At 35.1% G+C, this 27,404-nt stretch overlaps 1 protein-coding gene across 6 annotated transcripts in view; it reads right to left on the bottom strand.

The window, feature by feature from the left end:
* Positions 1–27,404, bottom strand: part of Grik2 (glutamate ionotropic receptor kainate type subunit 2) — a 771,644-nt gene that overhangs the window by 130,920 nt on the left and 613,320 nt on the right. The window contains exon 14 of one of the 6 annotated variants that reach the window (XM_029558577.1): positions 12,795–12,848. The exons of the other annotated variants lie outside the window; for them this stretch is intronic. Coding sequence (XP_029414437.1) covers positions 12,825–12,848 — 24 coding nt within the window. The 3' untranslated portion in view covers positions 12,795–12,824. Of the gene's footprint in view, positions 1–12,794; positions 12,849–27,404 lie in introns of those variants that run through there. 6 annotated transcript variants of the gene reach the window in all.

Genomic DNA, 27,404 nt, shown 5'->3' with positions numbered 1-27,404 from the left:
ACTTTACTTCTTGGATAAACTGCTGAGACTACATAAAATATTGCATATAGATCTGATTAATACACTATACCAAGCTATGAGTAAAGAATTGTTCTGTCATAATTCATGGCTCAAAGTATGCCTAGTGCTCAGTGACTGAAAAAGTAAACCTTTCAAAAGAGAAGTTTATTATACAGGTAAAATAATTTCAAAATAACTCAGTCTAGAAACCACGGTACGCATGTCACTACGTGGGAGGTGGTATTTGTTCACTTTGTATAGCATCCTGGTATATTATTCCATGTGTAAGGCATTACCAAAGACATAGATAAAAGTATGTTTTAGATTGTATTTAGAATTACAGCAAATTAAATCTTAATATTGTGCAAAAAGTGGTATCATTTATGAATTCCAGAATTAATGACATACTTTCACTTTAGTAAATTTATCATGCCCAGTTTTAAGCATAATATAGATGGATGTTTGATCATATTTAAGATAGTAGTTTATTTTGTGTGTAAAAAAATTAAAGCTTAATTTGCTGTAAAATTCTTTTTACATAAAAAAAATTTATTATTTTTATTTCAAGATATGGGTGTATGTATGTAAGTGCACCCATGCTGTGCAATGAACATGAAGGTTAGAAAAAGGCATTAAATTCTCTGGAACTGGAGTCATAGCTGGTTGTTATTCGTCATATGTGTCTGGGATTCAAACCTGGATCCTCTGCAAGAGCAGTCAGTGCTCTTAGCCACTGAGCCATCTCCCCACACCCTGATGTAAAATTCTTGTATCAGGAGTATTATAATGTAAGATTGAGTATGGTAAGCTTATTAATGAATTCTTAATAAACATTATTAGTTTGTGAATTATGATTAGATGCTTAATTATTAATATAATAAATATACAAGTAATTACATATAGTGATTTATATTTATGTGAATGTTTCAATTTATATTTATAGATTTATATTTTAGTATCATAATTTTCCTAAAATCTAATCATTACAGATTTGTAGCCCATAATAACCATATATAATCCATATAAAAAATTTATGTAATTTTTGTGTTTTCATGAGGACTAATCTCTCCGATTTCATTTGCATTCATGTTTATAAAATGATTCATTAAAATGATGTCATTCCCTATCTCTTATCACTTAGACTCTTCATTACTTGTATAGATTATAGATTCCAAGTTCATAAGCAATTACCTTGGAAACTATTTAAAGAGCATCTAAACCTTTTTCTTTTTTTTTTTGTCTTTTTGAGACAGGGTCTCCCTGTAGTCCCAGCTGACCTGAACTCACTATGTAGACCAGGCTGGCCTTGAACTCATAACGATCTGCCTGCCTCTGCCTTCTGAGTGCTGGGATTAAAGGCGTGCACTGTATGTGTGAAAACATAGGGAAGTGTGTGTATATTTGTAAGTGTATGTGTAGACACCTGCATGTGAGCATGTGTGTGGGTGTAGGTGTATATGTGCATAGATCTTTGTGTGTAGCCTATGTGTGTAGATATGTTTATATACTGTGAATGATAATTAATCATAATAACCTTGTATATTGCCTTACCTTATTATTTGTGAAGTTCTATCCATGTATTTAAAAAGTAAATGGTAAAAAAGCCAGGAGTGGTGGCGCACACCTGTAGTCCCAACACTCGGGAGGCAGAGGCAGGCAGATCTCTGTGAGTTCAAAGCCAGCCTGGTCTACATAGTGAGTTCTAGGACAGTTGGGCGTACAGGGAGACCCTGTCTCAAAAAGACCAAAAAAATAAAAGGTAAATGGTGAAGTAATTTCTTTCATGAATATTTTAGTATTTGAATCTACCCTGTGTAGCATTTTGTAAGCTATGCAAAATATTGTAGTAATTTATATCAGACATTTTGTCTGCAAATCTACACTTTCAGAGACAAACATTGACAGTAAATTTGTGCTCTTGGGTACATTTGCTGTTTGATCCTGGTTTCACCACATCCTATTGGCTTGATTATGAATAGCTGCTTCATGCTCGATGATTTAAAAATCAAAGTAAAAAAAAAAACTCATAGGTCAGAGGTTTTAAACAGTAAGTTTCATAAATACCTAAAATTCAGGGTTTGTGTATGTTATTAGTCTGGCCAACTGACTTGAAAATACTTGTTCCTAAATTTAACTAAAGCCTTATAGTGCATTGCTGTGGACCTAAAATTTAATCTACATTCATTAAATCACAATGAGGTTTTTGAATGTCAAATAATGAATTTGTAACTCAGTACATGCCACATATTTATTTTTCATCAAAATTTTTATTTCAAAATATATTGAATTTATGCAATTTTCTAATAGATTGTAAAGCTTGCTTATTACTTTCAGATGTCTTTGCAAACATTCCACTTATGTTGTACACTGAAGAGCTTTTTGTATGTGAATAATTCATAGCGGTAATCCTGTTGTATCAAAAGTATTTATAAATTAAGACTGAGCATTCCATTTTCAATATGAATTGGCACATGCATTCATAGACAGAATATTAGATTTTTAGTTCTTCAAATTATTTAGGGCATTTTTCTTTGATATCACATCTATTGATCAATTCCCTTAGGATAAGAAAGCAATGGTAGTATGATAATGGAAAAAAAAAGCTATTGACTTTGCTACTAACCACAGTTCTGACTACCTAGAAAATCACATTGCGTTAAGTAATTAATAGATTCATATTTTTACAAGAAATTACTTGTAGTTATGAACTCATGTATTTATCATTTATGTCACATTGAAAATTTGCTTCTTCTGAGTCTTAATTTCTTCAGTATATGACAGAACTCAAATTCTACCTTGAAAGTTTTTTTATAACTTCTAATTAAGACACACTTCTTACAGGGCAAAGTTCCTCACTGATGAACAATAAATGTCATTTTATTTGTTTAGTGGAAACCATGAAATTAAAACTTTCTAGTTTTTCTGACATTTTCATAGTAGACTCTAAAAAAATGATTTGCTGAATATAATGATTGGGAAGAAAGAGTTATTACAATTTTGATTATGCTTCATTAATATACTTATCAAAGAGCACATGGCATTTTTGAGGGATACTCATAAATACATAGATTGTTGCCCTGAGACATGCTTGTCTTTTTCAGTGTGGTTAAAACTCAGTAATTATTATATTTTTAGTTACATCTCATCACCAAAATGTGTGTTTCTTCTCTTTAGAGGAAAGAATTCTACTTTGGCCATGCTGATGTTTGGTGAGCCTCATTAATTCATATTCAGAAAGGTCCATGTTTACCACTTACATGCATTTTGTCTGATAGTCCTTAAAAACAACTCATGATGAACACTCCAGTAACCAAGTCACAAAATCAGTCTAGATGTCCATCAAAAGATGAGTGTATATAGAAAATGGTAAAAACACAATAGAACTTTATCCACACATAAAGCAAAATAGGTTGAAATTAGAGATCATCATGATAACCAAAACAAATCAAAATCAGAAAAACAAACATCACGTAATTCTTCTAGAGGAGTTTATAGTGACTGTGTGTGTGTTTGTGAATGTATGTGTGACATGAAAGTAAAAGGAAATTATTTAGAGATTAGAAGAAGAAGGTGACCCATGGGAGCAGAGAGAAGAGTCAAAGAGAAGTTATTGGGGGAGTGAATTGGAAAAAAATCACTTACTACAAGCTAATAAATTTCAAATAATGAATGAAAAGTTGAAATTTATGACATTTAAGAATTTGTTGAAGGCACACAAAGAACCAGATCCAGGCCCTATGTCAGATTCACTAGTCCGAACTGCTATGTATTTTTTCTTGACTCATTTGCTATGATTTCCACTTCATATTTCCTATGTCCTCTGAAAATAAGCAATGTTTGATCATATGTTTATACCTAAGTTGAAGCCTGAGACATATGAAACAAGAAATGAAAATTTAGCAAATGGAGAGTCAGAACACAATGTGAACATGTAAAAACATTGTCAGACAGCATCATGAATAGAAATGCCCTCAAAACTCACTCTAACTGATAAAGAGTGGTCAAAGGAAGGATTTTTAAAATCTACATGTTCTCAGGCTGGTATATTAGTGTTTAGTGAAACTAACATTCTTTGCTCTGTCTTTCCTACCTGCCCAAGAGTCAACTAAATGCCTCATCAGCAAAAGAGCTAATCTAGTTCTCTATTCCCCTTTTATAGATGAGGAAGCAGAAGCATGGAGTTTAATAACTTCCCTTGTGACTGCAAAGTTGAGATTGTGAAACTCAGTATCTTACTGCCTGTGCTTTGCTGTAGCTTGTTGCTATTTCTTTTTCTGTTTGATAAGTTTTAATGCATTGGTAAATTTAAAGTAGTAATAATTGTTTACATGTATTAACATTCAAATCGAGCGTATTCTCAAGGAAATCCTGTAAACTACAGCAGTTTGTGACAAAGTGACCCATAATGTTTATTTCCATCCCAAGCCTATTCTCTCTGAAAAAGAAAAATTACATCCAAGATTAGATTTTAGCATTTGGCAGAAAGAAAAAATGAGGAAATATAATCTGTTTGTCTTACTGTTATCGGCGCTAGTTCATGGATTTTTTTCACAACTGTTTTATAATTGGCTTTAAAGGCTCATTGTTGTTCTCTTCCTTCTTTACCAAATGCAAATGGTGTGATTTGGGGAGTAAGAAATACAAAGTTCTATTATGTATGAGCACTGAACTGCTCAATACTATAATTGAATTTTTAAAGAAACGCTTATGTATGTGGCTCATAGTATATCCCATGGAGAATAAACTGCATTTACGTATATATACATATGATAATTAATAGACTTCATTACAATTAATTAGCATCATGGTAGAACTGTTTTCTCAGAATATCATTTAGAATTTGAGTCCTGTATGTCATATTTTCATTAACTGGAAATTTCATAATTTTTCTGCAGATGTCCTTTTATTCAATAACATTAATGTTTTGTTGATTAAGAGATAATGATAAATGACCAGGTCAGTCATCTACAGAAGTCAGCTATGCAAACAGCTTTTCTACAAAGGTTCAGGATGTTGTTCCTGTGGAAAGACATAATAACATGACCTTCGTTTAATCCTTCCTTATTATTTGATTTTTTTTTTGAGCAAATAGATTGCTCTGTGCTCTCAAGGTAAAAGGGGTGATATATTCTAATATTGTGGTAACATTGTAAATGACGTAAATAAAAGTCTGTTTAACAGAGTATAAGATCACCACAGGCCTCTTGTCAGCTTCTAAGGAATGCAGACATATCAAAAAGGACTCAAAGGAAAGTAATAAGGAGGAAAGATAATGAGTCTGTCAAAGCAAATGCTTAATGCGGCTCCACTTTGATGTTAATCAGACTACATGGATGAGGGTTAAACCACCCGAGGTCAGTAGACAGGATTTTGGTCAAGGCAAAAAAAAAAATCTAAGCTAGTGCTTTTAGACAGATTGAAATTTCAAAAGTGAAACATGAGGTCACAAAGTCAGATTCAGTTTGCAGAGGCCTAGTGGGCAAGCTTTAATGACTTCACTGGAGAGCTTTTTAAGAGCAGCACTGCAGTGTGACCTTCTCAGAAAAACTAAACTGTTTCTGTTTTAATCAAGAGAAAGAGATAGGATATTCTAAAGATTAAATAAAATTGTAAAAGTTGCCATTAAGAAATTTCACTGCTTCAGGTGATTAATTTCTTTTATTAAAAGAATTAAAATGTCTGCAGATTTTCATCAACACAAAATTTAAATACTGCTTTATCTCACAGGTAATCAATGCGTGTATATATGTGCATATATGATTTTTAGCATGTATTTATAACATACCTTCCATAGTTAAATATAGGTGTTATTAATATTTATAAATCTTTGAAATATTTCTACAACTTGTATCTTCAGAAGTTGTTAAATCCTTCTTTGACAAATACTTAGTGAGAGAAAAGAACTTTCCCTCCATCAATCTGATGTATGCTGGGCTAAATAGGAGGAAGACCAGGAGGAAGAAGGGAAAGGGGGAATCAGGAAAAGGACCACAGTTTTTTTCATCTATGATACAAATCTGCATCCTAACTTCCTTACTACTTTTCTCCATGAGTGTTAAAAATGGTATGTTCTTCACAAGATTTTTTCTCAAATGTCTAACGGTATATAATTTTGTTTATGCAAAGCTCCCATGGTAAGACATGCTTCAAGCAGATGAGATATAAACTGTACCAAGGAACCTTTGTTGGTGTTAATTGTGAACACACCCTATTAGGTTACTACTAATGTAACACAGGTTACAAAATCACACAGGATTTTCAGTGTGAGGACACAGATTATTATTTTTCTCTTATTTAGCAATAATTGAATTATCCGAGTATCTCTAAACTGTGTTTAAACAAATTTAGGTTGTTACACTGAAAAAAATATACTTAGGTAGATACAAAGAAGATGAGTTGAAGACATAAAGTTATTTCCTTCAAAATATCAGGTCAGATTAAATGAAATAAGGAAGATTCCTTTACATTAACCACAATTCTTAGGAAAACGCAAGTTAATACGGACAGGAGTCTGTGCTCCCTATGTAAATCTTGCTCAGATGTTAGGTGGGCCCACTTTTACTATCAGTTTCAATAAACTAATTCCTGATTCTTCAATCCTAATTCCTCGAGTCTTCCAGGAACTGCTCGTAATGTTTACTGTCTCTTCAAGTCTCTCTATCTCTTACTTGATAACAATAATAATATTAAATTTTAAAAAGTTTTATTTTATGTGTGTAAGGGTTTTCCCTGCAATTATGAAAGTACATCCGTGACAAACAATGCCTGTAGAGGCCAGAAGAAGGCACTGGAACTTCTGGAACTGGAGTTAAGCTACCTTATGGGTGCTGCAAACTGAATCCAGGTCTTCTGCAAGAACACACAGTGCTCTTAACCACTGAGCCATCTCTCCAGCCCCAATAACAATCATTTTTAATATCTTAATAAATCGTCTTAAACTACAAAAATTCAACTTTCCCACTTTGTTCTGATGCATGAAAAATTGTAACTGTAATTTTGTTGAAGTCTGTAATGTATTTTAATTTAACCACTTATTCTTTGCTGTTACGGTTGGTGTACTGACTCCTAAATTTCAACTTAGTTTGACTTTATTTGCATGCCACCTTCCACTTTTTTAATCTAAAAAATTCACAGAAGTTATTTAAAACTATATCTATTTTAACCACAATTATAAAATAAAATTTAAATGCATTTTTAACTGGTACTGAATAGATAATAATTGCTGGGCGTAGTTGGCATACACCTGTCATCTCAGCACTCAGGAAACTAACATATGAGGCTACGGAGTTACAGGCAAGCATAGACTACATCCTGAGACAGAAAGGGGAAAGGAAAACATAAAAATAAAAATCATGCATATTTGTGGAGCACCACAAGACATTTTGTTATGTATATTTAATAATGTTTATACACGATAAACATGTTTACCTTTTCAAACATTTGTCACTCATGTTATTGTATTCAATCTCCTTTCTAGCTTTTTGAAAGAAATAATAGGTGCCACTGTCTGCATCATGCACTATGATTTCTGAACTTCCCACTCCTATTTAATTTCAACTTAGTATTCATACTATCAGTTTAAATTGGAAAATTCACTTTTAAGAGAAAAAACTTATACTTTTATAAACAGATATATTTCAATGTAATTACTAAGGTAGTCATATAGTTAGCATTATAATTTATTCCATGCATAAAATATGCAAATAAACACCTTGCTTCACATGAGCCACAGCCTAGATCACTGGTATGTTTATTATTACACTGAACTCTTGAAGAGACCATATGGTATTCAATGCCTCTTATGTAATTCAAGACAAAAATAAAATATAAATTTCAGTGTAATGGAACAATGTCTTACACTGATCCAGCCTTAAAATTTCAATTTCAATTAAATTTAAATAAGTGAAATTGAAAAGGAATCTCCTCAGTTGGACATTTTATGTGCTTAACAGCCACATACACTTTATTAGAAACTATTGCAATAAAGAAACTATCATAATTAAGAAATGTAGCTTTAATTCTTAGCTTGACAAAATCCTTTGTTTTATAGCAAAGAAGTCTTGACAAATTGAAAGGTATCTAATTCATAGAAAAGTGCAAAGGCAATAATCTAAAAGGGCAAAAATAAAATACTTGGAGTTCCTCTAATGGCTCATAAAATTAAATTCACGAAACCTCATTTTTAGGACATACCAGAGGAATATATTATGAGTAAGAGTAAGAAGAAAGAACCAAATGCATCGACAACATGCACAAGATGGCTACACCACGGCCGTTGACAGTGCAGAGGACAGGTGGAAATGTTTTAGCAAATTTTTATCTCAAATGCAATTAATTTTCTTATAGTAGCTTTAAAAATTTTATTTCAAGGAACATATCCATTATGGTATGAGTGTAAAATAAACAGAAGCATCTTTTTCATCATTAAGATATGGCTAGGTCTGAAAGTGAAGCTGGCTGGGCTGAATGCTGCCCACATCTACTCCATTACAACAAAGTATGCAAATAAACACCTTGCTTTACATGAGCCACAGCCTAATTCACCTTTTGCATTGCTAAGGTGTGGGCAGGTCTGAGAGTGAAGCCTGCTGGGCTGGGTGCTGCCAAAACTGCTTCATTACAACAAAGGCTGAATGCCACAATCTAATGATCCTTAATGTATAACAACAACAACAACAACAACAAATCTCAGACACCTTGAAAACAAGTATGTTTCTACATTTAGAAAAGTTTTCTTTTGGTTAATGCCAGTTTATCCTACTTGTTAAGAAAGACTCTTGCAGTCCTCTGAAATGTGTATTCTTCAGATAGGTTTGGGGTCAGTTTTTTTACCCACTCTCCCATGTGTATGCTGAGATTTTGTCTGTGTTCACTGTAGGTGGGACTTGTTACCATTGCTGTGGGTTCATATGAGTAACTGACCAGCAGTCTAGAAAACTCCATTTCCCTGTGTTCATATACCACCTCTGACTCTTACAGTGTTTCTGTTCCTTCTACAATGATCCCTGAGCCTTGGGAGGCAGAAGTTTGACACAGGTGTTCTATTCAGGCATAAGCACTCTGCAGGCTTTTATTCTCTGCATGTTGGCCAGTGTGGTTCTCTGTGTTAATCATCATATGCTGCATAAGGAAGCTTCTTTGGTGAGAGTTGAGAGATGCATTAATCTCGGCTACAGTAATGAGTCATTAGAAGTCAGTTTAACAGTATATCTATTTAGCAGAATAATAATATTGGGCTCTCCCCAATGACCTGTGACCTATCTAGCCTGAGGTTTGCAGATATGGTATCACTTTATGAGTTCCATCTTAAGAAGCAAACCTCAACTCCAAGTAGAACATGTTTGGTTACTCCCATAATATTCATGCCACCATTGTACCAGTGGACATGCCATGCTAAGCCAGTTGCTGTAGCTGACAGGATTCGCAGCTGGGTAAGGTTGACTTTTTACATGTATACAGCTTACTAAAATTAAGTCAAAATGACATAAATATTTAAACAGACCCATAAAAACCAATGAGACAAACAAAGTAACAAAAAATCTTCAAACTAAAAAGAGTTCACAACTCAAAGGAAAAAGCATACAATTCTACCAAACCATCAAAGAAGAACTAATACCAATACTCCTTCATCCCATAGATGCAGGGATGGTCCAACATATATAAATTAATAAATGCAGTCCACCACAGAAACAGACCCATGGACAGAAATTACATGACCATCTCATCAGATACAGTGAAAACTTTTGACAAAATCCATCATCCATAAAAGTCATGGAGAATTTATGAATACAGGAGAATTTATGAATACAGGGGGGCATATCTCCACATAATAACAATATACAATAAGCCCACAGCCAATATCATTCTAAAGGGAGAAAATCAGAAAGTATTCCCATTAAAACCAGAAATAAGACCAGGATGTCCACATTTTCTATTCCCATTCAATATAGTACTTGAGGTCTTATCTAGAGCAACAAGACAAACAAAGCAGATAAAAGGGACACAAGTCAGAAAGGAAGAAGGCAAAGTATCTTTATTAGCAGATATGATTTTATGCATAAAAGACCCTGAAAATTCCACCTGAAAATTCTTAGAGCTGATAAATTCTTTCAGCAAAGTAGAAGTATATAAAATTAACATCCCTAAACCTTATATATCAACAACAAAAATACAGAGAAAGAAATTAGGGGAACATGAAAGCTTCAAAAACCATAAACTATGTTGCAGTAAATTGAATAAATGAAGTGAAAGACATATAATAAAATCTTTAAGACATTAAAGAAAGAAACTGAAGAAGATGCTAGAAGATGGAAAGACCTCCCATGTTCATAGATCAACAGGATTAATATTGTGAAAATGACCATCCTACCAAAAGCAACTACAAATTAAATTTTATATCCATTAAAATTGCAACACAATTCTTAATAGAAATTGAAAAACCAATCTGAAATTTCACATAAAAACATAACAGCATTCTTAAAACAATAATTTAGGGCCAGGAGCGGTGGTGCATGCCTTTAATCACAGCACTCAGGAGGCAGAAGCAGGTGAATCTCTGCGTTCAAGGCCACCCTACTCTAAATAACTATTTCTAGGACAGTCAGGACTACACAGTGAAACTTGTTCACAAAAGCAATAACAACAACAAATAATTTAGTAATTTTGAATAGTTGTATTATATTCCTAAAAATAGTATCATTATCAATTTTCAGTGGCAAAATCAGATAATTTGTATAGATATGTTAAGGTTAAAAGTCTTTATAGAGATTAAAAGAATGGGTATTCTTAAGGGACAATAAATAGCATCTTTTAAAGTCAGACCTTGGTATTTTTCTTTGTTTATCTTAAAGTCCTGTAATTCATAAGAATCACATGCATTATTTATTGGAAAAGCAATTGTTTAAAAAAAACTATGGTTGCTGTTTTCAGAGGAACGATGTTTAAAATGAGAATTTTTGTTCTAATTAAGCATTAATTCAGAGCACAAATTGTTTACTAGGAATCCAACTAAGGACCTTGCACATTCTGGGAAATTGCTGTACCACTGAGCTACATCTCCAAAACAAACTCTATGAACTGACACAAAAATAATTAAACTACCACACATCATAATATATATCCACTATATCTATCAAAATGGTATCAAGCTAATGATACTATTTTATAATACTATGACAGTTTTATATCACAAAATAGTATAGAATATAGTATAGCTTATCACACAAAGTGCAGAATTATAATTTAGTAAAACAATGTGTAATTTCTTAATGTAAATAATGGATTCTGGGTGAGGTTGAATTATAACAAATCATTGGTCAAGCAATGCTGTTAAATGAAGAGTATAAGCATGTGTACATGGAAAATGTCTATATTTGCTTAATTTTGTAATTAAACTCAAATTGCTCTAAAACAATAGTCTATCAAAATGGACCATATACAATGTATAGATTCCTGATATATTTTATGTTTTTGAAGTATTAAGGAGCAAACTGAATGCCTACAAATCATCTACAATCAAGTAAAAATTATCAATGAAATGAGAATTCAACTAAATGTTAGATCTTCATGTTAAAGTAAATTGTATTTCTAAGTGTACAAGTATATATAGTGATGGAGAAAGTTTAGTCTGCTATAGAAATTTAATGTATCAACAGTTAAGCACCATATAATAGGTATGTCAGCAAGTAGATTGCTAATTCATTGCATGTTTAATGTTTATATGGGCAATGGACAAGGCATAATTACACCCATTTATGGAAAAGAAAACCTTTCCACTTTCCATTCTTTTGTCTTATTTAATTGTTATATAATAGTTTAAAATGAAGCATAAGCTCATAGAGTTCTGAAAAGAGTCAAAGGACCTACAAAATGAACTAGGTTATTGTGCAGCTTCTAATCAGCTATAATCATAATATTTAGTAAATGAAACACCTGTCTTTAGAGATAATCAAATCTTTTCACTGATCTACACTAGCTTTCCATTCTTTTGTCTTATTTAATTGTTATATAATAGTTTAAAATGAAGCATAAGCTCATAGAGTTCTGAAAAGAGTCAAAGGACCTACAAAATGAACTAGGTTATTGTGCAGCTTCTAATCAGCTATAATCATAATATTTAGTAAATGAAACACCTGTCTTTAGAGATAATCAAATCTTTTCACTGATCTACACTAGTGCTAAGGTATATACAATAGGCTAATAACAATCAGAAGCATTATTCAAATGTTGTCAGAAAGTGTGGAAGTATAATCTATTGCCAACTTTTAGCTATTCTTCCTCTAAAATAAATTTAATGTGGAAACTGTGTATAAAAACATGAATGATAGAAACAGAGTGAGAACTCCAAAATTAATTTTAATAAGCCAGCATCACTCTAAACCAAAGCCAGGTAAAGAAAACTATAGACTCATAGCCTTAATGAACATAGACACAAAAATTCTCAACAAAACACTTGCAAACTGCATACAGATGTACATCAAAAAGATCATACACCATGATCAAGTAGGCTTTATTCCAGAGATGTGGTGATGGTTCAATATGCATGAGTCAATAAACATCAGAGATCATATAAATGGAGTCAAAGACAAGAAGTACATGGTCATCTCAATAGATGCAGAAAAGGCTTTCAAAAAAATTCAACATGCATTCATGATAAAAGTTATAAAGGGAATTGGACTGGAAGGCATATAGCTCAACATAATTAAAGCTATATACCGCAAACCCACAGCCAACATCATTGGCTAAATGGAGAAAACAAACAAACAAACAAAAAAAACTGGAAGTATTCCCACTAAAATCAGGAACCAAAGGATGTCCACTTCTCTTCAATATAGTGCTTGAAACTCTTGCTAGAGGAATAAGACAAGAGAAAGAAATTAAAAGAGTACTAATTGGAAGAGGTCAAATAATTCCACCAGAAAACTTCTAGAACTGATCAACACTTTCTATAAAGTGACAGGTTACAAAATTAATCTATAAAAATCAGTAGCCTTTCTATATGCCAATAACAAGCAATCAGAGAAAGAGTACAGAGAAGCAATCCCATTCACAATAGCTTCAAAAAATAAAATATCTTGGAAGAAACCAGATCAAGGAAAAAATTGAGGAGGACACCAGAAGTTGGAAGGACCTCCCATGCTCATGAATTAGAAGAATTAATATTGTGAAAATGACCATCGTACCAAAAACAATATATTGATTCAAAGCAATCTCAATAAAAATCCCCATGACATCCTTCACATTGTGGAGAGACGTAGGCCCCACCCCAGGAAATAGCAAGACCTGATTCCTGGCAAAGCTGTTTTTCAGACATCAAGGCTGACCTGGTTTGAGATTAACCAGATGACTATACTTGAAAGCCTCACACAAACATGTTATTCTAACTCGGGCACTTACCGCTTGAGAGACTCCCTGATTTCTCATGGAATTGCCTAAGAAACTTTGGCATTACTTTGTAATCATACAAGTGTAACCTCTTAATTGATTTATAACTTGCTATAAAAAATTGTGGTGTTACTATGGAATTTACTCTGTGATCAGTCGGTGTGGTGTAATCATGATAATTGTTTTGTTAATAGAATTGCTCTGCCTCAATGGATTTATCCCTGCCAACTTCCCCCTTTTCCCTCACTATAAAAACTTTGTGTGGATGTTCAATAAATGAGACTTGATCAGAAAGCCTGTCTTGTCTCCATTCTTTGCGTCACTTGTCCCTTTCCGTCCCCTCTCCTCCCTCCAGGTACCCACATTGACTGTCCTGTGGGTCGGGACATCACATAATTAGAAAAAAAAATCCTTAAATCCATGTGGAAGCACAAAAGACTCCAGATAGCCAAAACAACCCTGAGCACAAAGAGCAATGCTGAAGGGATACCAGATCTCAAAATATACTACAGAGCTATAGTCATAAAAACAGATTGGTACTGGCACAAAAAATAGACACATAGATCAATTTAACATCATTGAAGATCCAAACCTGAATACACCCAATTGCAGCCACCTGATATTTGACAAAGATGCCAAAAATCATGTAAGGAGGAAAGACAGCATCTTCAACAAATCGTGTTGGCAAAACTGGACCTCTATCCATACAGTAATGAAACTAGATCCATATCTTTCACCTTGCACAAAAATCAACTACAAATGAATCAAAGACCTTAATGTGAAACTGGAAACTCTGAAACTATTAGAAGTAAACATTGGCAGCAACCTGCAAAATATAGCTGTAGGAAAGGACTTTCTAAATCAACACCAATTTCTGATTTATGGTCAACAACCAACAAGTGGGACCTCATTAAACTAAAAAGGTTCTGTACAGCAAAAGAAACAACCAAGGAAGTGAAGAGAAAACTCACAGAGTGGGAAAAAAAATCTTTACCCATGACACATCACACAGAGGCTTAACATCTAGAATATATAAAGAACTCAAAAAACAAAGAATAAAGAAAACAAATGACCCAATTAAAAGATGGGCTAAAAATCTAAACACGGAGTTCTCAAAGAAAGAAATAAAGATGTATAAGAAGTATCTTAAAAAGTGTTCGAAAATCTTTAGTAATTAGGTAATGCAAATTTAAAGCACCTTAAGATTGCACCTTACCCCAGTCAGACTGGCTAAGATCAAGAGAACAAATGATATCAAAGACTGGCAAGGATGTGGAGAAAGAGGAATGTTCATTCACTGCTGGTAGGATTGCAAACTCGTGCAACCCCTGTGGAAAGCAGTTTTGGGAACTCTTAAAAAACTGAAAATGAGCCTACCATATGACTTGGTTTTTCCACTCCTTGGCAAATGCCCGAAGGACTCATCCTATTGCAGAGATACTTGTTTGTTGCTGCTCTTTTCACAATAGCTTAGAGATGGAAGAAACCCAAGGGCCCCTCAACTGATGAGTGGCTAACAAAAATGTGGTACATTTATACAATGGAGTTCTACTCAACAGTAAAGAAAGATGAAAAAAATCAAATTTGCAGGTAAATGGATGGCTCTAAATACTGTTATACCAAGTGAAGTAACACAGACTAAGAAAAACAATAGACATATATTCTCCCTCATTTGTAGATCCTAGGACCAAATCCTTATAAGTAAGTATCCTAGTCACCACTTATAAAAGTACTTGCTTTTTCAACAGAGATTATTACAGAGTTATACCATTGGTCACACACAGAGATTCTCTGAATTGCCCAAACCTAAGTGACACATTAGGATGCAAACTCTACACCTAAGACTCACAGAACATAAGGTATCAAAGGAACACTAATGCATCTTTCAATTCTCATCAATGAAGATCACATGCAACAGAGGGCCAGAAACACAAAAGACTACACATAGTCAAAACTCAGAGAGTAAAAGTTGGCAGAGTGTGGGTCCTTGGACAGGACTCCTGTATTGAGGTCCACCATCCCAGGGCTCAGGGACCATTATGGAAGAGGGGGTGGGAAGATTGTAAGAGCCAAGGAGGAGGTGCATGATCATGTGGAAATAGTTTTATAGGCACCTAATACCCTTCTCATACATACCTACAGCAATGGTAAGACCCATGAAAACTTAGGCCGACAAAATCCCAGTACAGAACTGTGGAAATGAGCAGCAAGCTCCAATCTTAGTAGAAGAATCATTGGCAACTAAACACTGCTGGGTGAGTAAGAGCTGATCTTGAAGGGAGAGACTCTAGATAGGCTGACTAAACCCAGGTCTACGAACTTGCACCGAGGGACATCTCGGGACACTAACTTTACATAAATAGGCCTCAATACACATGACAGAATGTACGAACTCCAGTGGGGGTGGAGCTATTGGAGGGTGCCAATGGGGAAGGGAGAAGGGGGCATAAAGATGATTTTATGTATGCAATACACAAATATTCAATAAAAAATACAAAAATTCAGAGGCTGTGTAGATGGCATAGTTGGTGAAGGGCCTGCTGCTCAAACATGAGCACCTGAGTCCAGACCAGCAGCACCCATGGTAAAACCTAACTTCAGTCCCTGGCACCTTCAATCATGGTAGAGAGGCAGAGAGAGACAGATCTTATGGCAAGCCAGCTCAGCCAAACCTGTGAGATCTAGGATCAGTGAAAGACCTTGTCCCAAATAAAAAATGTGGAAAATGTTTGAGGAAGATACGTGAAAACAAGCTATGACCTCCACATGCACACTCACATTTGTGCACATGTGCCCAAACATTCATGTGCAAACACATGCACCACACACACACCTCAAAAAAGAAAATTCATTTGACCAAAGATGAAAGTTAATGTATGTATATGTGCAAAAGAACTTTCCCTACAAATGCACAAATGCACTAAAAATCAAGAACACTGACTGTCAATGATATTGTAAATTAAGTGCCATTTCAGGAAGTTCTACTTATAATTAATGGGCTATCAGAAAAATAAGACTTAGTTTTCAGAGATGCTACCATTGGAGCACTCAAACAAGCAAACAAAAACAGCATGACCAATCACAGTGTCAATAAATATAATTTACAATTTCCTCGTGTTAACAAACCAAAACTTAAGCATTTTGTCTGTTTTTATATCATTGAACTATTATTTTTTTAATAATTTACATAAAACAAAGAATTTACACTTCACCTATTTTTTTTCTAAGTTACAAATATTACAATTGCTGGAATACCAAGAATATTTTGGACAATACTAAACTTGGGCTATCTTTTGTGTAAAAAATGTCTTTCTTGAATTTCCTTCAGAATGCTGCCTGAACAGTGCCTACAAGCTCTTACAGTGACAACTATTTATCTAGTATCCAGCTCCTGACATACCAGATGAACATCACTATATAAACTGACTTCAGATTTCCCTCGTTCCCTGTGGGACCCTTGCTCCTAAGATTGATGAGGTACAACATGGTGTTTGAGTGGCCTTCCCAACTTGACAAACAGCAGAAGTGGCCTTTGCTTTGTGTGGAGGAGGAAGTACAGGGATGGAAGAGACTTGCACTCATATTGTGAGCTTGTTTTAGTAAGCAATTAAAACACTGTTAAGCAGATTTTATACTCCTGTAAAACACACAACTTATTTCTTCAATTAAAGTACCCCATAGTTGCATTTGTACATATTGCAAATGTGAGAATTAGAAAGGGATTAAACTTCTGTCCCCTAGATATTTTAAAGAAGCTACTTTCTAAGATAAAAGTTGCTGCTCCTTCCAATTTTAAATACACTAAAACTCTAATCACTTCTTATAATTCCCAAAATGGTGTTATCACTTTCTTTTTAACTACTGAATTCTCTCTGGTAGAGTTAGGACAATAAAACTCATCATATTCTGATTTTCAGTCAGTTTTACAGAACCAGTGTTCTCTATATAGATAAAGTGTAATGAAGCACTTTCTTTCCCATAGGAAAGTCTTTGACTCATAAGCTTTGATGCCAAGTAGCCTTCACATCTGCTTTTTCACCATTGATGGCTGCAACTTGGCATGCTAAACTAGTGTCTGAAGAAGCGGCTTTACTCAAAGGCACCATTTTATTTCTTGCAATGGGAACATAGTAAAATGGTGTGGGTTTCCTGTAAGCCTTATGCAAATCCCTGTAATAAACAAAGGATCAGACTCACATACATAAATTGTGGATGAGATGAGAAAAAAGGGAAGGAGTCATTCTCCTTGGTTAAAAATAACTCATTTTATGTGAATAAATAAATGCATGCTAAAGAACTAGTTTTAATATATATTTCAAACAGCACTAATTTAAATCAAATAAGTGTAAAACATTGATTTTAAAATACTACCCTTATTTTATAAAAATATTACTGCTTAATGTTACCTGTAATGTAATGCATATAAATAAACAATATTTCTGGACAATAAAACAAGGGAAAATGACTTGGGACGGTTAAAGAAATCATACAACTACTAAAATTTTCACTTAGATATTTCTAGAAAATTATTTCTGATAGAAAACAAAAAATACATATATGGTTTTGACATAGGAAGGTACAAACTATCACAAAATCAAAAACCTTAACTTACAAGTCTTTCCTCATTACATACTTATATTCATGTTAATATTCCATTTTTACATTAGATTGCTAGAAAAAAAACAGGCAGCTTCACTTATATGCTGAAATGTGAGAACCTTTTTATATCAAGAAGTATTGGAAAGAAAAAGAACTTAATTGCTAAGCTTAAAGAGGCTTTTTATAAATGACAGTAAACAAACAAACCCATACAACAGGCAAAAGACACTTAAATAAACAAGGCTACTTTTATGTTAGTGTTAAGAATTAAGAAACCATCCCTGAACTTACGGAAGTACCATAAAGAATTTCTAATAATCTTTTTAGTAAATAATTCTTCTTGTATAATGTCTGAAAATAAAGAGAACCTGTGCGATAGTAACAAGTATGTGCACACTGGAAAATACCATCAAATTTTTGTTCAAGTACTGATATATAACTGTTGAATCTATTACAGAAAATGTACTATCACAAGCCTGGTGATAACAAAAACAAAAGAAAATATTATTATTTGAGAATATTAATTAAGGAATTATGAGGAAAAGCATATTGTATTTTTTAGTAAATCTAATCATTAAACATATATTATATGCTAACACCATCTTACGTTCTATCCCTCAACTCAAAATTTACTTACGCTCTTCTAGAGTTTTGGAAACAATATTACTTAGACTCTCAAAATAATCACTGCATGTATGTCATGCTAGTGATTCAAACCACAGTGTAATTTAAAATGCCAGATAATTGAACTAATAAGATGAGAATAAATGACAGACTACAGAGAATATGTGATGACTGTATCTGCCCCAATAGCATAAAGTAACAAATTTAGAAACCCAGTTTGATCAAATAACTGAGATCAGTCGCATAAGATGGCTGAGAGGTTGAAGGCACTGAAAAGCAGATGACTTTAGTTTGATCCCTGAGAGAACCAGTTCCTGCAAGTTGCTCTTGGACCTCCACATAGGTGCCATGACTTGTGTGCACATATACACAGACATGTACACATAAAATAAAGAAATAAATGTAATAATAAAAGATTTTAATTAGGATCAAAAACCTTAGCTAAGGACATATGGTACGACGGTGCCATGTGGCCATCCTGCCAGTGCTATGGAGGCAGAACAGAAGTTCAGATTAGTCAGTGGTGATTTGAAATTCCTTAAGTAGGAAGAGAAACTGCTTCAGTGTGTGTCAGTGAGAGAGGGTGGGGAAGGAGGGAAAGAAGAGAAGGGAGAAGAAGAAGAGACAGAAGAAGAGGAGGAGGAGGAGGAGAAGGAGGAGGAGGAAGAGGAACAGGAGGAGAAGGAGGAGCAGGAGGAGCAGGAGGAGCAGGAGCAGGAGGAGCAGGAGCAGGAGGAGCAGGAGGAGGAGCAGGAGCAGGAGGAGCAGGAGGAGGAGCAGGAGGAGGAGGAGGAGCAGGAACAGGAGGAGGAAAGAAGGAGAGGTGAAGGAGAATTTTCGTTTCTAGGTACAAAAAGTTTCAAATTCTTGCCCCAGATTGATTAATTAACAATCTGGAAAGCCAAACTTCACTCCATACACTTTTAAATAAACTGACTTCAAATTAGAAATGCTACAAAATGCTACATATCTTGAAGAAAAGTTTACATATGCATGTATTGAATGAAAAAATATAATTATAAATATAAATATAAAAAAGATACATGTACCTAAAAAATTTGTCACAGTGGAAATTAACTTGTGGCTGCATTTATTTTACTCATGAATAATACCGAAGTTGGTAAAATCCGATGAAATGCTTCCATAAAGAAAATATAAATGTGAGACAGTAATTAGGTATAAATAGCAGATATAAAAAAATAAATCATTAGAGGAGACTGAGAAAGATGAAAATCTATGAATTTACAGGAGATAATATTACATATTATTTTTGGTGTGTGTGTGTGTGTGTTACATGTATGTGACTATGAGGAGACCAGAATAGTACATGAATCTCTTCCTCTATTACTCTCTGTAATAGAGAAAATTATTGCCTTGAGACAGTGTGTCTCACAGAACTGGAAGCTCACCATTTTAGCTAGGCAACCAGCCAGCTCTTGAGAATTACCTGTTTTTGCCCCTCAGTACTGGGGTCACAGACTACATTGCTTTTTACCTACTTTCTGGCAACTTGAATTCAGGTCCTTATGCTTTCACAGCAAGCATTCTTACCCACTGAGCCATCTGGCCCACCCAAGGATAAATATTCAAAAGAATGACCATAATAATTTAGAAAATAGAAAATGTGCCAATCTTTTAGATCTAGGCAAGGATATAGACAAATAAAAGGAAAAAATGCTAACTGACAAGGGAGAAAACCAATCAATGGTCCTACTCAGATATAAAGCATAATAAACAACAATGGCTCGCCCAGGCTATTGGTGCAAAAGTGGCACTTTTACCTTGGGGATAACCAGCAGCTGTCTAATTGAAATTAAGGCCTGCTCAATGAGAGGTAACTAATGTGTGGTACTGTAAACATAGCCAAATACACATAGGTAGAGAAGTTATAGATTCCAGAGTAAAACCTACTTTTGCCAGATCCTTAGACAAATATAACTAAATAGGCATCTTTATGCATACAGACAAGTTTACCTTTCACCCTCATCAAAGAAGCTTCTTTTTGAAACTGATGGAGACTATTACATAGTTCAAGAACTCAAACTCAGAGAATAAGTGTCATTGAGATGCTTAAGACTAAGTGACACATCTTCAGTGCAACCTCTACACTTACAATGAATGTATCTTTCAAGTCTCAAGAGAGAAGTTTCCTTATGTAGCAGATGGTGATAAACACAGAAACACACAATTTGACAATGTGAAGAGAACAAGAGGCCACAGAGTGTTTATCCCTGAATAGGCTACCTATTTCAAACTTCTGGCTCCCAAGGCTCAGGGATCATTGTTGAAAAGGAGGTGGAAAGCGAGGGGGTAGATGATCACAGGAAACAGTCTTCAAGACAGGTGGTCAGTTACTCATATGAACTCAACAGCAGTAGTGACAGCATGCACAAGTCCTGTCATCTGCATATGAGTATACTTTACTTTCTTATTTTTAACTTCTGTATTTCCTTCACTTCTCTTACTGTTCTAATTAAGACTTCAAGCACTATATTGAACAGGGATGCTGACAGTGGACGTTCTAGGATTGAATAAAAATCCCGACACTGAATAGATTATCTGTAAGTATTCATTGAATGAAAATGTAAAATTTTTTTGGAGACAGGGTGTCCCTGTTTACCCGGTTGGCCTGGAACTTGCTATGTAGACTAGACTGGCCTTAGTCTCACAGAGTTCTAATTGTCTGTGACTCCCAAGAGCTGGGATTAAATATATTAAACCAGTAGGCCAATGTTTTGGGAAAAAAAAAAGGAAAGAAAATTTATTTATTTATTTATTTTTACTATAAAGGACAGAGTTTATTGAAAGTTTTCTTTTTTAAAGTAAATGTTTCATTTTTAGTTTGGGGCCAGGGGACATACCTGGCAAAACACACAAAAACAACAGAAGCAAAAATGTTGTATGAGCGACAGGAAATCTCAGATCAGAGAGGGGGGGAAATTAGAGAATAAAGATGGAAGGAGATTCTTTTAAAAGAAAACTGACATCAGTTCATTTGTCGCATTTTAGTCTTTAATGAGTAATGGTTATGTGTGATACATGGAGAAAGTCTGATAACAAAGGGGGTGCATTAATGGGCAGCAAGCATGTTTTTAAAAGAAAGTGAATGTTAGTGTTCACTGCTGCCTCCCACCTAGTTGCTCCTTTGTCTAGAACTAACCTTAAAACGACAGAAGTAAATTGACTCTCATGAATCTCCTGAGCCACTTAGATCTTCAGGGGGCTTTGAAATACACTTCAATTTTTCTTGGTACTTAAATTATTTTCTTAGATAATGAAATGTTTTAGCCCACCAATGCTGGAGATCAAACCCAGGGTCTTGAGAATGCTAGGCAGTTACTACTACCATGACCCCCAGTCCCGAAATGCTAGATTTAATGTCAACCATAGTCAAGAAAGTAAAATGCTGGTTTTTTTTAGTTTTTTTCTAGAGAACATAGGAATGAGATAAAGAAGTGAAAATGGGTATGATGGTCTCATTTTTCTAAATGTAGTTTTCATGTATGACCAGGTTTAGAGGCCCCCAAACTGAAAGGCAGCTTTCTATCATGGGAGGTCATGAAACCCAATGCTCACCTTTTAATACTGCTGTGTTTAAAGATGGCTGCCAAGGTCTTTGTGTCAATGTGGTGTGAAGGAGGGAGGGTTTGTTCTACATGCTCGAAAATACGGTTTCCCTACAACAGACTCTGAATTTGATCAAATTCTGGCTAAAGTAGATGAGACCAGAAGGAAAATATCTAGTCAGGATATAGGAGACTCTGAAGTAGGCCTGTCAACTTAGAGTCAGTAAAGGTCACTCTACAGCTCCCACACACAGAAGCACACGGGAAAACTTCACTGCTGTGACTGGAATAGGGGCAAATGCACTCCACACCTGTTCCTAAAATTGAACCATCAGCCCTCTTACACGAACTTCTACTGGTGGAGAAATATGTGGGATGTCTTGCTATGACAGAGAGCTGAGGACTCTAAAGCAACAGCAACTTAAAATTCAGCAATAAAACTTTGGATTAAAATTATAAAGAAAGAGGAAAAGTCAAACTGGTACAAGTTGTCTCCTCAAAGAGGCATGTGGGCTGACCCTCCAAATGCCACTGTAGCTTCTCCTGCTTTTGGTCATGGATGTCACCTTCATTACACAGGAGTAATATTCTTTTATGGTTAATATTCATAAATAATTAGAAAACTATATGTAAAAAATACATCATATTTCCCACCCACCCAGCAACCCTCCCCCAAATAAGAAAAGTTACATCAAATTAAAAAGTAGCTTTGTGAATGAAGGCACTGCTCTAGGTTGCACTTTTTCTGCAAGTGCGGCCGGTGCCTCTGCGCTGCTGAATAGCCATATCACAATTGAGAACACAGGTACATCGTAATAAACATGACGTCAGGGCACTATAATCATTAGTTTAAAATAAATCGAGGTAATTTTATCTTATTTATTTATTTACTTTTTTTCTTTTTGAGACAGGGTCTCCCTGTAGCCCCAGCTGTCCTAGAAATCGCTATTCAGGCCTCCTGTGAACTCCCCTAAGGTCTGTCACAGGTGATTCTGCTGAGATGCCACCAGGCCACCCCAGCATCTTCCCTGTAGCACTGTCTGTGGATGGGACTGGGGCTGACAGTGGCTCATGTGGCCGTGGAATTTCAGTGTCTTCCTCAGTCTGGCCTATATGAAGGCAAAAAAAAAAAAAAAAAAAAGGTTCTCTTTATAACAGATTTATAAAAAACTCCCATAAGAATTCTTAGCTATACCTCGATGTACCATAATTTCAAAATACATACTCCAGGTAGTTAAAAAATGACCTGCAAATTCTCTGCTTTCACTTATCTAAGTTTTTATTCTTTGTGACAGTAGTAATCAGAAGGACGAAGAAACATATTAAGTAAATGTTGATAGAATATGTAAAGGAGAGCCATGAGCTTCATTAGAGGAGGCCATAAAGACATAAATTCTTAATTTTTTATTTATTATTTTTATTTTATGTGTATGAGTATATTGCCTGCATGTATGTGAGTGCACCCATATCATGCAATGCCACGGAGGTCAGAAGACTTAAGGACGGTTCGTAGCCGCCATGTGGGTGCTGGGAATCAAACCCTGGCTCTTAACTGCTGAGCCACCTCTCCAACTCCAAGATGTAAATTCTCTAGATTGGCTAACTGGCCCTAACTCAGCAGTCTGGCCTTGCTCAAGCCTTATCAACTGGTCAGCCCCTGGACTGAGAGAGACTGTTTATGCAGTCCACCTGTCTCCTTTAGTGCTGTAGATAACACCTGCGTGCTTAAGTAAATTATCTTCAGAAAAGAGACCCTTAAGACACCAGACCCTGGCATGGAGTTAACTCTTGCAGCTGTGGGCAGCAGAGCTCCTGTATAAGATCAGACTGCTTCCTCTTCAGTGGTCAGATAATCATTCCTCGAGGAACAGCTTTTATGAGCCCTTTGCTTAACTTCCTGAATCCAGGTAGCACATTTCTTGCCTGTTGTACGTCTGGCTCTCTTATTTCTAAATTTTAAACGCCTTCCTTTTTCTGCTCTCCTAAATCTAACAAAAATGATATGTTTCCTTTAAATATATTTAAAAATTGTTTAAATGTGAGTCATAGAAAAATAACTTATTTGAATACATTTAGAATCATTCTAATTTTTGTGATTTTTTTTAAAGGTTATCTTTGTAACTTAGTAAAGCTTATATGGTATTTCTAGGCTTTTATGAAACATTTCTTAGGTCACATAAAGCTTTTATTTAATAAAATTATTCCAACCTAGACATTATAGAAGTCAGGTATGGCAGCCCATGTCCTTTCATTGCATAGCTAGCAGGTGGTAGAATCAGGAATTGAACCTAGCCTCTCAAACTCCACACTTGAAGGGTTTTGCTTTGCTTTCTTTGGCTCCTATTATTAGCAACTATTTCAAAATATAACTTGGTATCACTTACTCTACTCATTTTAAAGCTGTGTGACAGAGTTTTGTTTATTAATCACATAAAGTATATCTTTTGACATCATTATTTTCAAATGGACGTATATTAGTAAATGCAGCAAAGTTAGAAATTTCAGAAAGACCAAACTTTGAGAATCTGTGAAAGGTGAAATCCTTGAGTTTGAGTTATAGAGAAATAACGTTATTTCACATCACTTTGTAAAACTATGAATGCTTTAAAAAATATGGGAACTCTCCAAAGAGGCCACAGCACCTACAGGTATAGCTGAGTTGCTTTGATCTTATACTCTATAGGTATTCATTCTCTTAGTCATTATAACTCAGAGAAAAAAGAATGCACTGTGGCTTGGCAATATTTTGAACAATATTTAGCCTTGGAGTGAGGTTTAAATTCTGGTATACAAATTCTTAGATTTATAGAGATCTAATATTATCTTGAATGTTTTTTGATACAATTCTCAGATTCTCATCCATTTTTTAACATATTTTGGTTGTTAGCCTTAGCCTTTAATGGCTGCACTATCCCTCCAGGCCTCTCATCCATTTTTTAATCTGAATATCATTAAGAACATACTAGTGGGACTGGAGAGATGGCTCAATGGTTAAGAGCACTGTCTGCTCTTGCAGAGGACCCGAGTTTCATTCTTAGAACCCACATTGTGGCTAACAACCATCTGTAACTCCAGGTCTAGGGGATCTGACATCTTCTGGCCTCTGAGAGCATTGCGCTACATTGATGCACTTACATACATGCAGGCAATACACTTCTACACATACAATAAAAAGAATACATAAAAGTTTTGCAAAAAGAACACACTGGTGGTGCCTTGCCCTTTTCTATTACGTTCATGGAATAACATTGCAGAACCCTCATTGCCGTGACCTAGTTTCATTTTGCCAGTTATGGCCCCATAGTTATTCTTTGAAAGACGATGCATGGAATCCAATGAATGTGGAAGAATGAATGGGAGAACTGCTAACAATTTGGATGAAATGTATAAGTGTTGAAGGAACAAAGGAAAGCATTGTCATTGGAAATGGAATTATGCAATGACAGAAAGCAACCTGTGTCTCTGCAGCACTGAGCACTTACTCCTTACACCCAAGTAACTTGAGTGGCTCTTCTTGCTTGTAGTAACAAAATTACATTTTTGAAAAATTACATTGTTTTAAAAAAGATTTCTGGAACTGAGCATTTCAGCACACTCAGATAATAGCAGGAACTTTGTTAAATTAGTGAGACTACAATGAAAAATCCTTTAGAAGTCAATATTTTAGGGGTGTTTCCTAGAGTGTATGATATTGTTTTATTATGCATGATTGTAATTAAATATTTAAATATAGTATCAGATGTAAACACATACACAACAGTCACTGATTGATTGTGGCATTCACTGGTATCATGGTTTTGTTTGAATCATCTGTTTTTAGATATTTTAAATTTTATATCATGGCTGATATATCTGTATATTTTAATAAGCCAAAACATGAAGGTGATTTTGTTCGGATTTTCCCCCAGGCTACGGCTGGCCCATCGCCCATTTCCCTTTCTCCACTCTGGGCCCTTGTCTGATTGAGTTGACGTGGGTCCTGTGCTTGATGCCACCATTGCCACAAGCCCACATGTGCAAGTTTCCTGTGGCCTTGAAACTTCTATGTTCCTATTATCATGGACCTACCCTGGCTCTTCTGCAATGGTCCCTGAGCAGGGGGTGGGTGAGGTTCAGTGTAGGAGTCTTACCCAGTGGCACACTCTGCCTTCTCTTACTCTCTAAAACTTGGCCAATTGTGGCCTTCTGTGAGTACTGCACTCTGTTGCATAAGAAAGCTTCATTGGTTGTTGTAGCTTTAAATATTCTAATTTCAACACTTAAATTAATATTCTAATTTCAACACTTAAATTTAAATTTTTAAAAGAATTTCATACACGAGTACTGTACTTACATCATTCCTGTCCACTCTTTACCCACTCCAATTTCTCCTGTGCCCTCTCCCCCAGCTCCCTGATTTTAAACATTAAGAATTCAGCATGTGAGAGACTTAGCAACATCTGGTAATTGTGAACTTAGTAATTAGTTCTATATGGTTGCTATTTCAACTAGTGTACAATGTAGAAAACTGTAGCCCTGTAGGAAGTCTGTGCTGTTGGAGACAGAAAGTTGCTTCATTTCAATTTTGTCCATGTAGTAGAGGCGCCTTTGTGTAGAAGACAGAGACACGGAGATGAAAGAGTGGCAGAAGAGGCGATGGCAAGCGAAAGCCAAAGTAGACAAACGTCACAGCAGAGGGCGAGGAGCTAAGAAAACCAGCAACGGATGAAAACACATAGAAGAAAACATGCACTATCAGAAGAAAAATATATGGTAAGAAAAAAGAGGTTTGTTTTAAGACAGTTTGTAAGTTCTGTTGGTAATAAATTAGGGTTTGAAACAAGATATGTGAGAATTCTAGGAAAAAGATATTGAAATCTTGAAATATGTAAGGATAGAGATAAGTCCTTTCTTCTGTCAAATCAAGGTGTTGGGCTGTTTATATTTGTTATTTAATAACCTCATCTTCAAAAGTTCCTTGGTACATAATCAGTTAAATGCATTACATTTTTATATATGCTATGTTCTTGCCATTGATAATGTACAGTTAGCAATTTCAACAGGTGATATTTAAAAATAAAATAAAAAGCTACATCAAGATTAGCATGTAGGGCTAGAGAGATGGCTCAGTGGTTAAGAACACTGGTTATTCTTGCAGAAAACCTGGGTTCGAATCCCAGTACCTACATGGCAGCTAACAACTGTCAGTAACTCCAGTTCCAGGGGATCCAATGGCCTCTTCTATCCTCTGCA

The sequence above is a fragment of the Nannospalax galili genome, unplaced genomic scaffold, assembly GCF_000622305.1.
Source record: "Nannospalax galili isolate Female #2095 unplaced genomic scaffold, S.galili_v1.0 scaffold448, whole genome shotgun sequence".
NCBI classification, from domain to species: domain Eukaryota; kingdom Metazoa; phylum Chordata; class Mammalia; order Rodentia; family Spalacidae; genus Nannospalax; species Nannospalax galili.
The sequence above is the reverse complement of the archived record's forward strand: the minus strand, read 5'-3'. Positions and strand labels throughout refer to the sequence as shown.